Genomic DNA, 12727 nt, shown 5'->3' with positions numbered 1-12727 from the left:
TGCATGTGGCTGAGGTCAGAAGGAGCCCTGGAGGGAAAGTGTATTGCCGGATTTCAGTCACACATAAAAATCATGAGAATATTGCATGTGGGAACCCATGTTAGCAATGCAAACAACTTCAAGGACTTATTACTGAACCCCACCACCAAGGACAGGTGCTGGCCCAGCCACCCCTTTCTGCACTAGGCAGAGGAGGATGGGGGCCACATGGGCTCCCGAGCTGGGAGGCCCACCTGTGAACAGCATCAGCAGGATGACAGTGCTTCACTCTGGGGCAGAATTATGGGTAATTTCATTGCAGTCTCTGTATTTTTTTTCTCCAGCTTTGACAACCACCTGTGTTATTTTTATAATTAGGCAAATTATTGATCCTTTTAAGAAAGAGTTTGACCCCATCTCCATGAACAGGAAGCACTCATTACATATAAGGGCATGTGATACACCTGCCATGGCAACATCTCCCTGAAATGAAAACTCGATGATGCTATCATGTGGCCTGAGAGGGGAGTGAGAAGCCACAGGAAGGCTGGGAGGCTGTTGCTGCCCAGACAGGAAGGCCCATCTCAGGACAGGCATGTAGCAGTGGGAAGGGAAGCCAGCTTCCTGACTCTGCCAACCTACTGTGATTATCTTCCTACAAAGTCAGGGAGGTTATTTCTGAATTCCAAATTAACATACTAAACCCCATCAGGGACACAGCTAAGTAAGTCGAACATAAACCAGAGGTGGCCCAGCCCCAAGTTGTCACCAGAGCCTGGAGGACAACCCCACTCCACCCCAGCCCCTGGAGGAGCATGCCACATGAGCCCATGATGCTGAGCCACCAAGCTTCGCCCAGGAGACGGACCTGCCTCCAGCACAGACTGCATGTCTGCTCACTCACAATACATCTGGTGCACTCGTGCATTCATTCAGGCCCTGGGCAGTGCAGGAGACAGGGGTGAGTGAGGTCCTGCTCACATGGCCCAGAGGGCAGGTGGGAGACACCGCCAGGAAATGAAACCTGGGTGGTCTATGAGGAGGCATCACCAACAGGAGAGGAGCAGCTGCACATTCTACGAAAACCATTTCCAGAGAGAAGGCAGGTGCAGAGGCCCTGGGACATGAAAAGGGGAGAGGCCAAGTACCTGAGCAAAGCTCCGGGGCAGAGGCAGGGCTGGGCAGGTGGCACAAAAGGCAGGGGCACTTCCACTTTAGGCCCTCACAGGGCCCCTCTGCATGCTTGCACAAGTCCCAGGCCTCAGGGGCAAGTGACCAATGGGAAAAGGAATCTGCAGGGCTTGGGGTTTCCATGCTGGGTAGGAGGACCCAGGGTGGCTTCACAGAGGAGGGGGTCTGGACGTTGTTGTGGGGTGAGGGAGCACAGAGGGAGGTTTCAGGCAGCACCTCATCTTACTCCTCCTCTATCCCTCAAGACTCCTCTGAACAAGATACTAGTTTATCCCTATTTTGAGACTGGGGAAACTGAGGTAGAGAGTGGTGTGGCAGGTGAGGAGACCAAATCCACTAGGTTGGCTGCTCCCTCAGCACAGGGTGAGAGTCAGGGTCCCGAGACCATCTCAGCTCAGCTCTCCCACTGCCCCCTTAGCCAGGAAAGCCCCAAGGGGCTAGGAGTGTGTAAGATCTCCAGGCCTTGTGGGGAAGCAGGAGTTTGCTTTTGTTAGAGAAACACACTGGACATTGTAGCAGAGAGATGGGGGCCTATACAGACGGAACACATGGAGCGGCAGCTACTGACCATGGAAATGGGCTCATTCCAGATTTTTCTCTGTACTGGGGGACATCTGACATTTTCCATAATAAAGAGTTAAACAGAAAAAAATGCCAAGTCCTCCTCAGGGCTGTGCAGTACAGAGGACTGAGTGTGGAGGCCAAGCAGGGGACTCCCAGCTTCCTGGGGCAGAGAGGGGCACCATCAGGAGAAGGCTGGCCCCTTTGACCCCCAGGGGCCCTGGCAGGCAGCCCTGACTCCCACCACCCATCCCAGGCTGCAGACAGCATGGAAACTGAGGCTGAGCGCAGGGCTAACAGGAGCCCCAGGAATCCTCAGGGGCCCGACCTTGGGAATTCAGTGGCAGAAGCAGGCTGTTGGTCAAGAAGTGGGCAGGAGAAAGACTGGGTGGTAATCATGGTTCTTGCCTGGAATTTCAGATTTCCACTACCCCAGATCCTCTGATATGTAGAATACTTTGAGGTATAAACAGGGGAGGAGGTTACTTCAGGGAAGCTGTATGATTCTGCACAGACATACCCAGGTGGTTTTCTGCTTGAGCCTCACCAACTCCTATGCATCCTTCAGGACCCATGCAACTGCCCAGTGCTCTCTGTGGTGCTCTCACCCAGCATGTAGAGTTGTCTGGCTTATGTGAGTGTGTGTGCTCACTATGTGGGAGGGGCTAAGCAAGCCTGTGGATGAGAGAGGCTTGTTACCATGTTACCTTTAACACTGACTTTGGGGCACAGCCTGTCCTGGTGTACCCTGGGGCTGCTCTGCAGGCCTCTGTGGTGCCCAGGCCTTAGAGAGCCACCTGGAGACCCACAGCACAGCCCACCTAGCCCACCACAAATGGGTCAGGGGAGGCCGGCAGAGCCCTCCACTGTCCCTGGAGCAGCTCCCACAGACTCACGAATGGTGAGAGATGTAAGGAGCTTGTGCTGCTGGACCCAGTCAGACCTCACACGAGGCATTGAGGACCACATGCCCCCCCCCCAAGGCAAACCCGACCTCGATGCACAAGGCAGTAGTGCCAGGCCCTGGAAACGCTCAGTCCTGAAAGCCTGGTACACAGCAGATGCCCAACCAACAGTGCCCACATGCAGCTCAGTGAATCGCACAAGTCGGCTCAGCTGCCTGACTACAGACTCTGCAGACAGGCGGTGGTTTCTAGCACCAAGGCAGGGAGGGATTCAGGCCAGGACTGCCTACAGTTGGGGCATCTTTGGCCAGAGAAGGGGCCTCCCAATTTGGGTCTGGAAGCTAGTGGGGCTGCCAGCAGGCCCTGGGAGGTGGGGAGTGCTGGCAGAGGCTTAGCTCGTGCTCTCTGCCCAGAGGCCACCCGGCCCCCTCCTGTCCGACTCTGGGGTAGAGGTCCCAGGGGGCCTGGCCTACTCTGAGACAGCCCAGCCCCTCCACACCCACCTCGGGGATCCCGCCAGACCCCCTCCTCGGATCCGGGCACCTAGCACCTTTGAGTCTGTGCTCCATGGTCACCTCTCAGGGTGGCACCTCACCCCATGACCAAAGTTCCCACATCCTGCCCCTTACTGTCCCGCCAGCCCCGTCAGACTTCATGAGGGCTCAGAATGGTACCACCCAACAAAGGAGCAGCAGTGAGGGGCAGCAGGAAACCATGTGCCCAGGGCCAGCTCCAGGCCAGCACCCCACTCAGCCCTGCAGGCCCAAGAGCCTCCCAACTCAGGCAGACTGTCCACTTGTGGAAGACCACAAAGGGCAGAGCTGGGAAACCGGCTTTGAGCTCCATGAGACCCAAACAGAGTGAAGAGGCAAACCCACAGATGAGGGACACATGGCCAGGCCACCCCCAGCTTTGAAGCCAGTGCCATCTGCACCGGACCCACGCCAGCACAGCCAGTGCAAGCCTACCTCTGGCCGACAGCTTCTTGGTGTTGATGATCTTAGCTGCATACTCATGGCCGGTGCAGAGCTTGACGCAGCGTCGGACCACAGAGAAAGCCCCCCTGGGGTGGAAAATGGGGAACAGAGACAGACAGACACACACAGAGAGAGCCAATTAATCTCCCCATGAAGACCCACACCCAGCCATGCTGGCTAGGCCTCAGGCAGAGACTTGTCCGAGGAAGGCACACCCGCCCCACCTGGGCCAGCTAGGGAGGCCCTTCCCCTGGCAGATGGCAGAGCTCAGCCGGTGCACACCTGGCTTCTGTCTGACCTCAGAGTCCTGGTGGGTCAGCTGGACCAGAGACCTGGCCTCTTCCCAGAGCCCATGAGGCCCAGAGAGTCCTCCCCAAAGAATAAACAGTAGCCTGGCTACAGATGCAACACAGATGCATGCATACCACAGGCCCCATGGAAGAAGAGGCATCACATCCTTAAGTAGCAAAGCAGGAGAAGCCGGGATCTACCACCTCCACAGTCCCCATCACAGCAGAGGCTGCGGGTTCCCAGAAAAAGAGGCATTTACACACCTACACCATGGTGCTTCTGAGGGCAGGTGTGGGAATCCCGGCAGAGTTGGGTACTGCTCTGAGCCCATATAGCCACAAACACTGGCCTCCAGGGGAGGAAGGGTTTGCAGGAGTTGGCCAAACACACCAGGCCAGACCAAGCCCTGGCCCTAAGGAGCAGCCCCGTGTGAGTCATGTGTGGGTCCCGACCACTCCTGGGGTGCAGGCGGGAAGAGCCTGGGCCCCTTGGGGCTCCACAGCTTTAAACCACCATTGGTTTAATTTGATTTCAGATAATTTTCTAGGAACCTTAGACCAGCACATGAAAGACACAGCCAAACTAGGAAGTGCCTCAGTTAGGGTCTTAGTCCAGACAGGAAGCCTCCAGGGACCATCCACCTGGCCAAGCTGCGGAGCCGCCATCAGGCATCCCACTCTGCCACCGGCCGCATGACAGCAGCATGCTGCTTCTCCTGAAGCAGAGTCCACACAGGGAACACTGCTGTGCAGCAGGTCGGCATGGGATCTGCACCTGCTGCCACCTCATCGGCCACTGTGCAGGTGCTCCATCACCCGGCATCCTTGATAAAGCCTGGACAGGAGGACCGCCTCTCTGAATAAGCCCATCCGCCACCTCAGAGAGACCTAGGGTTAATCTTACTGAGGCTACAAGCATTCTCTAAAGGACACGTTAGCAAGCCCCAAGCCCACCTTTTCCCTGACCCCTCCCCTCAAAAGCCCACCAAGAAACCTGGCCATAAAAAGCCAATCATCCTGCAAGAGAACGCTTTCATTGCTCTGCTCCCCATAACAGTGGGGTCCCTCTCAGGTTTAGCAATAAATCTGCATGGACTATGGAGTTCGTGTCCCTTCTTTTCCCTTCAGTTCTCACCAGCCAGGAGGGGCACGTGGGCAGTGGGGAGAGCAGGACGGCTCCTCCCCAACACCGGCTGGGACTGTTCCAGCTTACTGCTAATTGCTTATGGATGCTGTGAGATCCTGAAGTGGGGTGAGGAGGCAGCAGGAAGAGCTCGCACCACCCCCGGGGCTGTGGCAGGCCCCACAGAAAGGAAAAGAACACCTCACAAGCCTACTGTTTTGGCCACTTTTCCACCCAGTAAGAGAAGGGGAGGTTTCTGTCCACCCCAGCAACAGCCCAGCCAATGAGACTGTTACAACCAGATAAGGAGTAGCTGTGATGTGTGGGCCTCCCACTTTCCTTCAATGGGCTTTCTGCTAAGTACAACCCCTAATTCCCCCTTTCTCTATAAAAGAGCCATCTCTGCTCCAGTTTCTGGATTTGTCTGTGGTTCTGCCTCAGTGTCTTGTACTGAGTTGCAGTTCTCTGCTGTTACTGAAATAACACATTTTGCTCGTAAAATAACTGACAGCTTAATTTTAAGGTTAATACTGTTAATCTCTCACTGTGCCTAACTTCCAAATTAAACTATCATGTGTATGTAAAGGAAAAGACAATACATATAGGGTCTGGTACTACCCAGGGTTCAGGCAGCCTGTAAGGGAGAGGAAATCCCAGGGCAAAATACCTCTAAAAACCAAAATTAGTCAAAGGGAGCAATAAAGTTTCAAATCCGTTTATTGCTCACAAACTGCAGTCCCAGGCCGACTCTCTCAGCAGAAGTCAAAACCCACCCTCCCCTCATGTCTCAGGTACAGATAAGCCCCCTTTGCCCAGGTAATTACCCATTGACATGGAGATGAACTTCTCCACCCCTGAGGAATGATGCAAATGCACTAAAGCCATACTTCTTTCCACCTCTGAATGCCTATTGATATGCAGATGTACTAAAGCCAGGCAAATTATTCTGGCAATACTACCATTTTACCCACAGGCCACCCCTCCAGAAATCTTGCCTTAAAATTTACTCTTTCCCTGACAAAACTAATGACATACAATAGCAACAGCAATAAAATCATGATAATCCTCAAGCCAGAGGATTCAGCCTATGCAGATTAAGTAAATGTACTTTACAGCACAATCTCTCACTAAACACAACATGTTTCTATACTTGTTTTCTCATCCCTAACAACCATGCTAGATTGCTCACAAAACTTTGACCAAACATTAGACAAGGTCAAGCCTCTCTTTAAGCATTTTTTTCTTGACAAGAGCAACACAGTCATAATTCTCAAGCCAGAGTATTCAGTTAGGTTCAAAGTCCCACGCAGATTAAGTCCAAAGCTCGTCCATTCCAGCCATCATGAGGCAGCTGCAGCCAAGAGGGCATATCCAGGACACAAGGACTGTAGAAGCAAATAACCGTGATTTTGGGGGCCACTTTGCTGTTATTCGAGGAATACACAGGAGGCCAGCTTCCAGGCCTTTTCCCCAAGGTGCCAGAAGAGCCAGCTATCACCAGTCCATGTGTCAAAATGTCCAGGGCCACATCCATTTTATTTCTAATTGCTGCACCCATCCTTGCAACGCATGTCCAATAAAGTGGGTGCCTAGACCGCTCTCAATCACTGGCAACTGGCCAAAGCCTGCCAAGAGAAGCTCTAGGCCCCTCTTGGTCAGTTGTTGATCTGCACAACCTGCAGGGCACTCCTTCCAGGCTCGGCTGACTTCTTCAAAGGTCAATGGCAAGCCCCACCGACCAGCTACAACCCACATTGTGTTTTGCCCCACATGCAACAAACACTGATGTAGCCATTGGGCCACATTAGAGGCAGGCTTTTCTTTTAGCCAGTGCACTGGGCAAATGTGTCTGCTTCAGTATTCCCTGGGGATGCCAAAGGTAAATGGCCAGTTACATGATATACAGTAGGTGTCTGTGCCATACCACTCTGTGGCCTTTGCATCCAGTTTCTCACCTACCTCGCGATGGGATAGGTGGTTATTACCTTGGTCAGAGCTTTTCAAGCAATGGGCTCCATAGCCAGCAAGGCATGGTACTCAGCAGCAGCCAGTTGCTTCTCTATCAAGATGTACCTTTCCATAGTTGTGACCAGGCTCCAGTTGGGAGCAGAAACAGCAGCAGTGGCAGAAGCAGTAGTCTTAGGCTCAGGCCATGGGCTAGGGTTGGTGCGTCCAGCAGCAATGGTGGTGTCTACACAAGTGTAGACACACGTCCCTCGGCGTGAGCGCCACTTCTCCCCATCATTTCTAGAGCTGGCCCTCCCACAGGTTGCACCCATTATGACAGATTTCAGTTTCGGAGGAATCCTGCCGACTGCGCCAGATATAAGTCCGGGGAGAGGAAATTCCAGGGCAAAATACCTCTAAAACCAATATCAGTCCAAGGGAGAAATAAAATTTTAAAGCCAGTTTTTGCTCACAAACTGCAGTCCTGGGCCATCTCTCTTTCCTGCTCTAGGAGAAGCCAAAATTGGCCCACCCCTCACCTCTCAGGTACAAACTGTTTTTGCCCAGAAAATTACCCATTGACATGGAGATGAACTTCTCTCTACCCTGTTGGGAGCCACACAAAGACAACAAGATGGCCACAGTTCATGAGGTTCCTGCTTCACTTCTTGGAGATTAGCTACGAGCCCGCGCGCGCCAACAAGGAAGCCCGCGCGCGCCAAGAGATACTCTTCTCCCCCTCCTTCCCCATTGTCATATACCAATCAGAATGTAACTCGCTGCGCCACCCCTGCTATGCAGCCAATCCCCTGCCTACAAGTATCCTATGGCCCACTCTGCCCCTGAACACTGGTGTATATCTACCCCCGTCTTACAATAAAATTTGAAGGCTTGATCAGAATACTGTCTTGCCTTCGCTCTTCTCTCGCCCCCATTTTCTTTCAGGTCGGATCCCCCTCGTCCCCACGAATAACTAAGTCCCGCTGGACGGGACAAGTGGCGCCCAACGTGGGGCCAGAGGCGCGGATCCTTCGCAGGCGGACCCCCGAGTAAGATATCGTCTGGCCAGACCCCTTCTTGATGAAACAATAGGAGACGCCTTTCGCCGCTCACGGAGGTCGTCGTCCCTGGTGAGTACCGGCCGCCTTATAAGAAAATGGGAACTAGATTAAGTAAAGAAGCGGTCTTCATAAGAGACCTAAAAAGTTCGCTTAGGGAGAGAGGAGTTCGAGTTAAAAAGAAAGACTTGGTAAAGTTTTTTATTTTTGTTGATGAAGTCTGTCCGTGGTTTATTGTTAATGGCCCCGAAATTCATCCTAAAAAATGGCAGAAAGTAGGTAGAGATTTAAATGATTATCTTATCAAAAACGGCCCTGACTCTGTTCCTGTTTCAGTATTTTCCTATTGGAGTCTTATCAGAGATATTGTTGAAAATACTGACCCTGATAAACGTCAACTCTTGTCAGTGGCAGAATATTGCCTCCGCCCCCTATCTCGGGCGGCCTCAAAATCGTCTCTTTCGAGTGATCCCCCTGCTCCAAAATCAGCTAAATCCCCCTCCCCTAGCCTGACACCATCTTTGCTCGGTGCCCTCCATGATACCCCTCCCAAATGTTGCATTTATCCGCCTCTCCCTCGAGATTCGGACTTTGTCGATACACAAAAAGTTTTTCCGGTCGTGACTAAGAGCCAAAATAGCGAACCTTTAGATCCGGGAGACGCGGCCGAACTAGAAGACGAGGCGGCCAGGTATCACAACCCAGATTGGCCCCTTGCCGCCCCGTCGCTTAACCCCCCTTCTTACACTCCCCCTATTCGGCCTCCCAATGTTTGCGCCCCGGCCTTTTTGCCCCCGTCGGCCCCTCCGCTACCCCCTCCGGCTCCCGGTCCTGTTAGCCCCCCTACCAGCACTGAAGACCTAATAGCACAGATAGTAGAACAAAGAATAACTTGCCATCTCCAAAAATTGGTTGTCTCCCAACCAGTTCGTCCCTCATTATCTTCGCAAAGGAGCCTCTCTAAGAAACCGCTTACAGCCACAAAACCTAAAAAACTGCTCTTTCCTGTTCTTACCCGGGCCTCCGCCCGCTCTGGCCCCACCTCCACAACACGTAGCCCAGAAGAAGGCGATCCTGAAAGCGATGGTGAAGACGCCCCTGCTACTCAGGAATTAGAAAGTGAGGGGGAAGAGCAGGCTGAGCCAGAGCCGGCCGAGCCTGCCGATGGCCCTAGAGAATTTCACAAAATCCATTTCAAAAGCTTAAAAGAGCTGAACGCGGCCGTTAAAGCTTATGGCCCCAATGCCCCTTTTACCCTTTCTGTTCTTGATTCGCTGTCTCGAGGAGGACATTTACTCCCAGGTGAATGGCTGCGTATAGTCCAGGCTGTGCTTACCCGTGGTCAGTTTCTAACTTGGAAGGCAGATTTTGCTGACCGCTGTCAGACCATCGCTGCTGCCAATGTAAAAGACCCTCATTCCCCAACAGCGTCCTGGACGTTTGATAAGCTTACGGGACAGGGCAGATATATCTCTGAAACCAGGCAGCAGCGCCTTCCCCTTGGTCTTTTATCTCAAGTGAAAGATGCCGCTTTGGGCGCTTGGATATCACTCCCTGCTTCCGGGACTGCTAACACTCCTCTAACTAAGATCACTCAAAGCTCGCAAGAAGACTATAGCGAATTTGTTAGCAGACTGTTAGAGGCCGCCGAAAGGACCCTTGGTTCCGCGGCTGCCAATGATAAGATTGTAAAACAGCTAGCCTATGAAAACGCCAATTCGGCATGTCGAGCCGTCCTCCGCGGTAAGACTCGAGACAAAACTCTTGATGAAATGCTGAGAATGTGTAGAGATGTCGATCCTTTTACATCCAAAGTCCAAGCCCTTTTAGCTGTAGGTGCCGCTGTTCAAACTCCCCCGGCTTCTTATCCTCCTTCCTTCCCCAGGGGCGCACCGCCTATGCGTAACTGCTTTAAATGTGGACAGCCAGGCCATTTCGCTCGCCAATGCCCTACCTCAGCTCCTCCTCCTAGAGTTGGGTCAGTCCCCGGTATTTGCCCTCGCTGCCATAAGGGGCGGCACTGGGCCAAAGAGTGCCGTAACAATCCAACAAATCCTTTTTATAGTACCACAAATCCTTTCACCCCCCCTTTTCAGGGAAACGGGCTGAGGGGCCAGCCCCGGGCCCCCCAGCCAATTCCATTTCAGCCGGCCTCGGGGAACAGCCTAGCTGTAGCACTCCCGCCCTCTATCGGGCCACACCCGGGAGTGCAGGACTTGACCTCTGTGCCTCCTCCTCAACAATATTAACGCCTGAAGAGGGAGTTACAATTATTTCCACAGGAATTTATGGCCCACCTCCCAAAGATACTTATTTTCTAATTTTAGGGCGAGCTTCCACCACAATAAACGGCCTTATTGTCCACCCTTCCTTAGTTGACAATGACTATACTGGAGAAATAAAAATTCTTGCTAGTGCTCCCCAGTGCCCTGTCAGCATTATGAAAGGTCAGCGCCTTGCGCAGGCACTCCCCCTCCCTTTAAGTACATCTCACCCTGCTATTCATAAGAAGCGAGGCTCCTCTACCCCAGGTTCTTCAGACTTATATTGGATCCAAGCTATTACTAAAGAACGCCCCACTCTTAAGCTTAAGATCCAAGGAAAAGTATTTGAAGGAATTTTAGATTCGGGGGCCGACTCTACGGTCATATCTCAGGCTTCATGGCCCTCCAGCTGGCCCTTACACGCTTCCTTGACCCATCTACAAGGAATTGGGCAGTCAAGAAACACCTTACAGAGCTCACAGTTACTAAACTGGGAAGATGAAGAAGGAAATACCGGATTCATTCAACCCTTCGTAGTTCCTGGGTTGCCAGTAAATCTTTGGGGAAGAGATATCCTTTCTCAAATGAAAGTCATCATGTGTAGCCCTAATGAAGTTGTAACACAGCAGATGCTCTCACAGGGTTACCTCCCTGGTCAGGGGTTGGGCAAACTAAAACAGGGAGATCCCAACCCGATACTGGCCACGCCTAAGGTAGACCGCTCAGGTTTAGGGTTTGAAAAACATTTTTCGTAAGGGCCGTTGCTCCTCCTGCACTCCAGGCAGATAAGATTACTTGGAAAAGTGATGTTCCTGTCTGGATCGATCAATGGCCCCTTACCACTACAAAATTAAATGCAGCCATAGAGTTAGTGCAGGAACAGCTGGCTGCTGGACATATTGAACCTTCTACATCCCCTTGGAACACCCCAATCTTTGTAATTCAAAAGAAATCAGGCAAGTGGAGGCTCCTACAAGACCTCAGGGCGGTCAATAAGACCATGGTCCCTATGGGCGCATTACAACCGGGAATTCCCTCTCCAATAGCCATTCCTAAAGGGTATGTCAAATTAGTAATTGATCTAAAAGATTGCTTTTTCTCCATACCTTTGCATCCTGATGATTGCAAACGTTTTGCCTTTAGTATACCCATTACCAATTGTGTAGGGCCTTCTCCCCGGTTTCAGTGGAGAGTTCTCCCACAAGGAATGGCCAACAGCCCTACTCTTTGCCAAAAGTTTGTAGCCCAGACTATAGACCCCTTTAGGTTGCTCTTCCCCACTTTGTATATTATCCATTATATGGACGATATTCTTCTTGCCGGTCCTGACCAGCAACAGCTCTATGCGGCCAGTCAACAGCTAGTCACTGCCCTCCGAGATCGAGGACTACAAATTTCCCCAGAAAAGGTCCAGGTCCACCCCCCCCAACTATTTTTAGGCTTTGAATTATTTTCTAATAAAATCCTCACTCAAAAAATTCAGTTAAAGAGAAGCTCCTTAAACACTCTTAATGATTTTCAGCGTCTGCTAGGAGACATCAACTGGCTCAGGCCTTATTTAAAGCTGACCACCGGAGAGTTAAAGCCTTTGTTTGATGTCCTACGTGGAGACCCTGATCCTTCCTCCCCCCGCTCGCTCTCATCAGAAGCACAAAGGGCATTAACCATTGTAGAGCGGGCTATTTCTGAACAGACCATTAGCTACTTCTCTCCACATCTAAGTTTGTGGCTGCTCATTTTCCCTACCCCCTTCTCCCCTACAGGAGTCCTTTGGCAAAACCATCCACTATTTTGGGTTCATTTGCCAGCCTCCCCCCCTAGAGTCTTAGCTACCTATCCTCAATTAGTTGCTGCCCTCTTACGTTTAGGCCGAGAGGCAGCTCTCAAGTTGTTTGGGAGAGACCCTGAAGTTATAACCCTCCCATACAATACATCTCAATTACAATGGCTTATTCAACATGATGATGATTGGGCAATTAGCTGCACCTCCTTCCAGGGGACAATAGACAATCATTACCCTGCAGACAGATTAGTCCAGTTCCTTCAAAAGACCCCGGTTGTCTTTCCCAAAAGGACTAAAACCACGCCAATTGCTGGGGCCGTAATGGTGTTCTCTGATGGGTCCTCCTCCGGCATAGCCGCTTTCAGTATTAATGGGCAAGTTACTCGAATACAGACAGACCTCTCTTCTGCACAGCTTGTTGAACTAACTGCAATAATCAAGGTTTTTGAGCTTTTAATAGATGCCCCCTTTAACCTTTACACTGATAGTGCCTATGTAGCAACCTCTGTTCCCCTATTAGAGACAGTGCCTTACATACGTCCCTCTACAAATGCTTCCCCCCTATTCGCAAAATTGCAAAAATTAATTTTAAGCCGCGATGCCCCTTTTTTCATCGGGCACATACGCGCTCACACTGGCCTTCCAGGGC

At 51.8% G+C, this 12727-nt stretch overlaps 1 protein-coding gene across 8 annotated transcripts in view; it reads right to left on the bottom strand.

Annotated features, from left to right (window-relative positions):
- Positions 1-12727, bottom strand: part of CAMK2B (calcium/calmodulin dependent protein kinase II beta) — an 84663-nt gene that overhangs the window by 36135 nt on the left and 35801 nt on the right. For all 8 annotated transcript variants that reach the window (XR_005053807.2, XM_036990941.2, XM_036990942.2 and 5 more), the window contains exon 2: positions 3605-3699. Coding sequence is in view for 7 of the 8 variants with exons in the window: in XM_036990941.2 (XP_036846836.2) it covers positions 3605-3699 (95 nt within the window). In the remaining variant the exon portion in view is untranslated. The remainder of the gene's footprint in view (positions 1-3604; positions 3700-12727) is intronic.

This window comes from Manis javanica, chromosome 6 (assembly GCF_040802235.1).
Source record: "Manis javanica isolate MJ-LG chromosome 6, MJ_LKY, whole genome shotgun sequence".
Lineage (NCBI taxonomy): Eukaryota > Metazoa > Chordata > Mammalia > Pholidota > Manidae > Manis > Manis javanica.
Note: the sequence above shows the minus strand (reverse complement) of the source record. Positions and strands in the feature narration are given on the sequence as shown.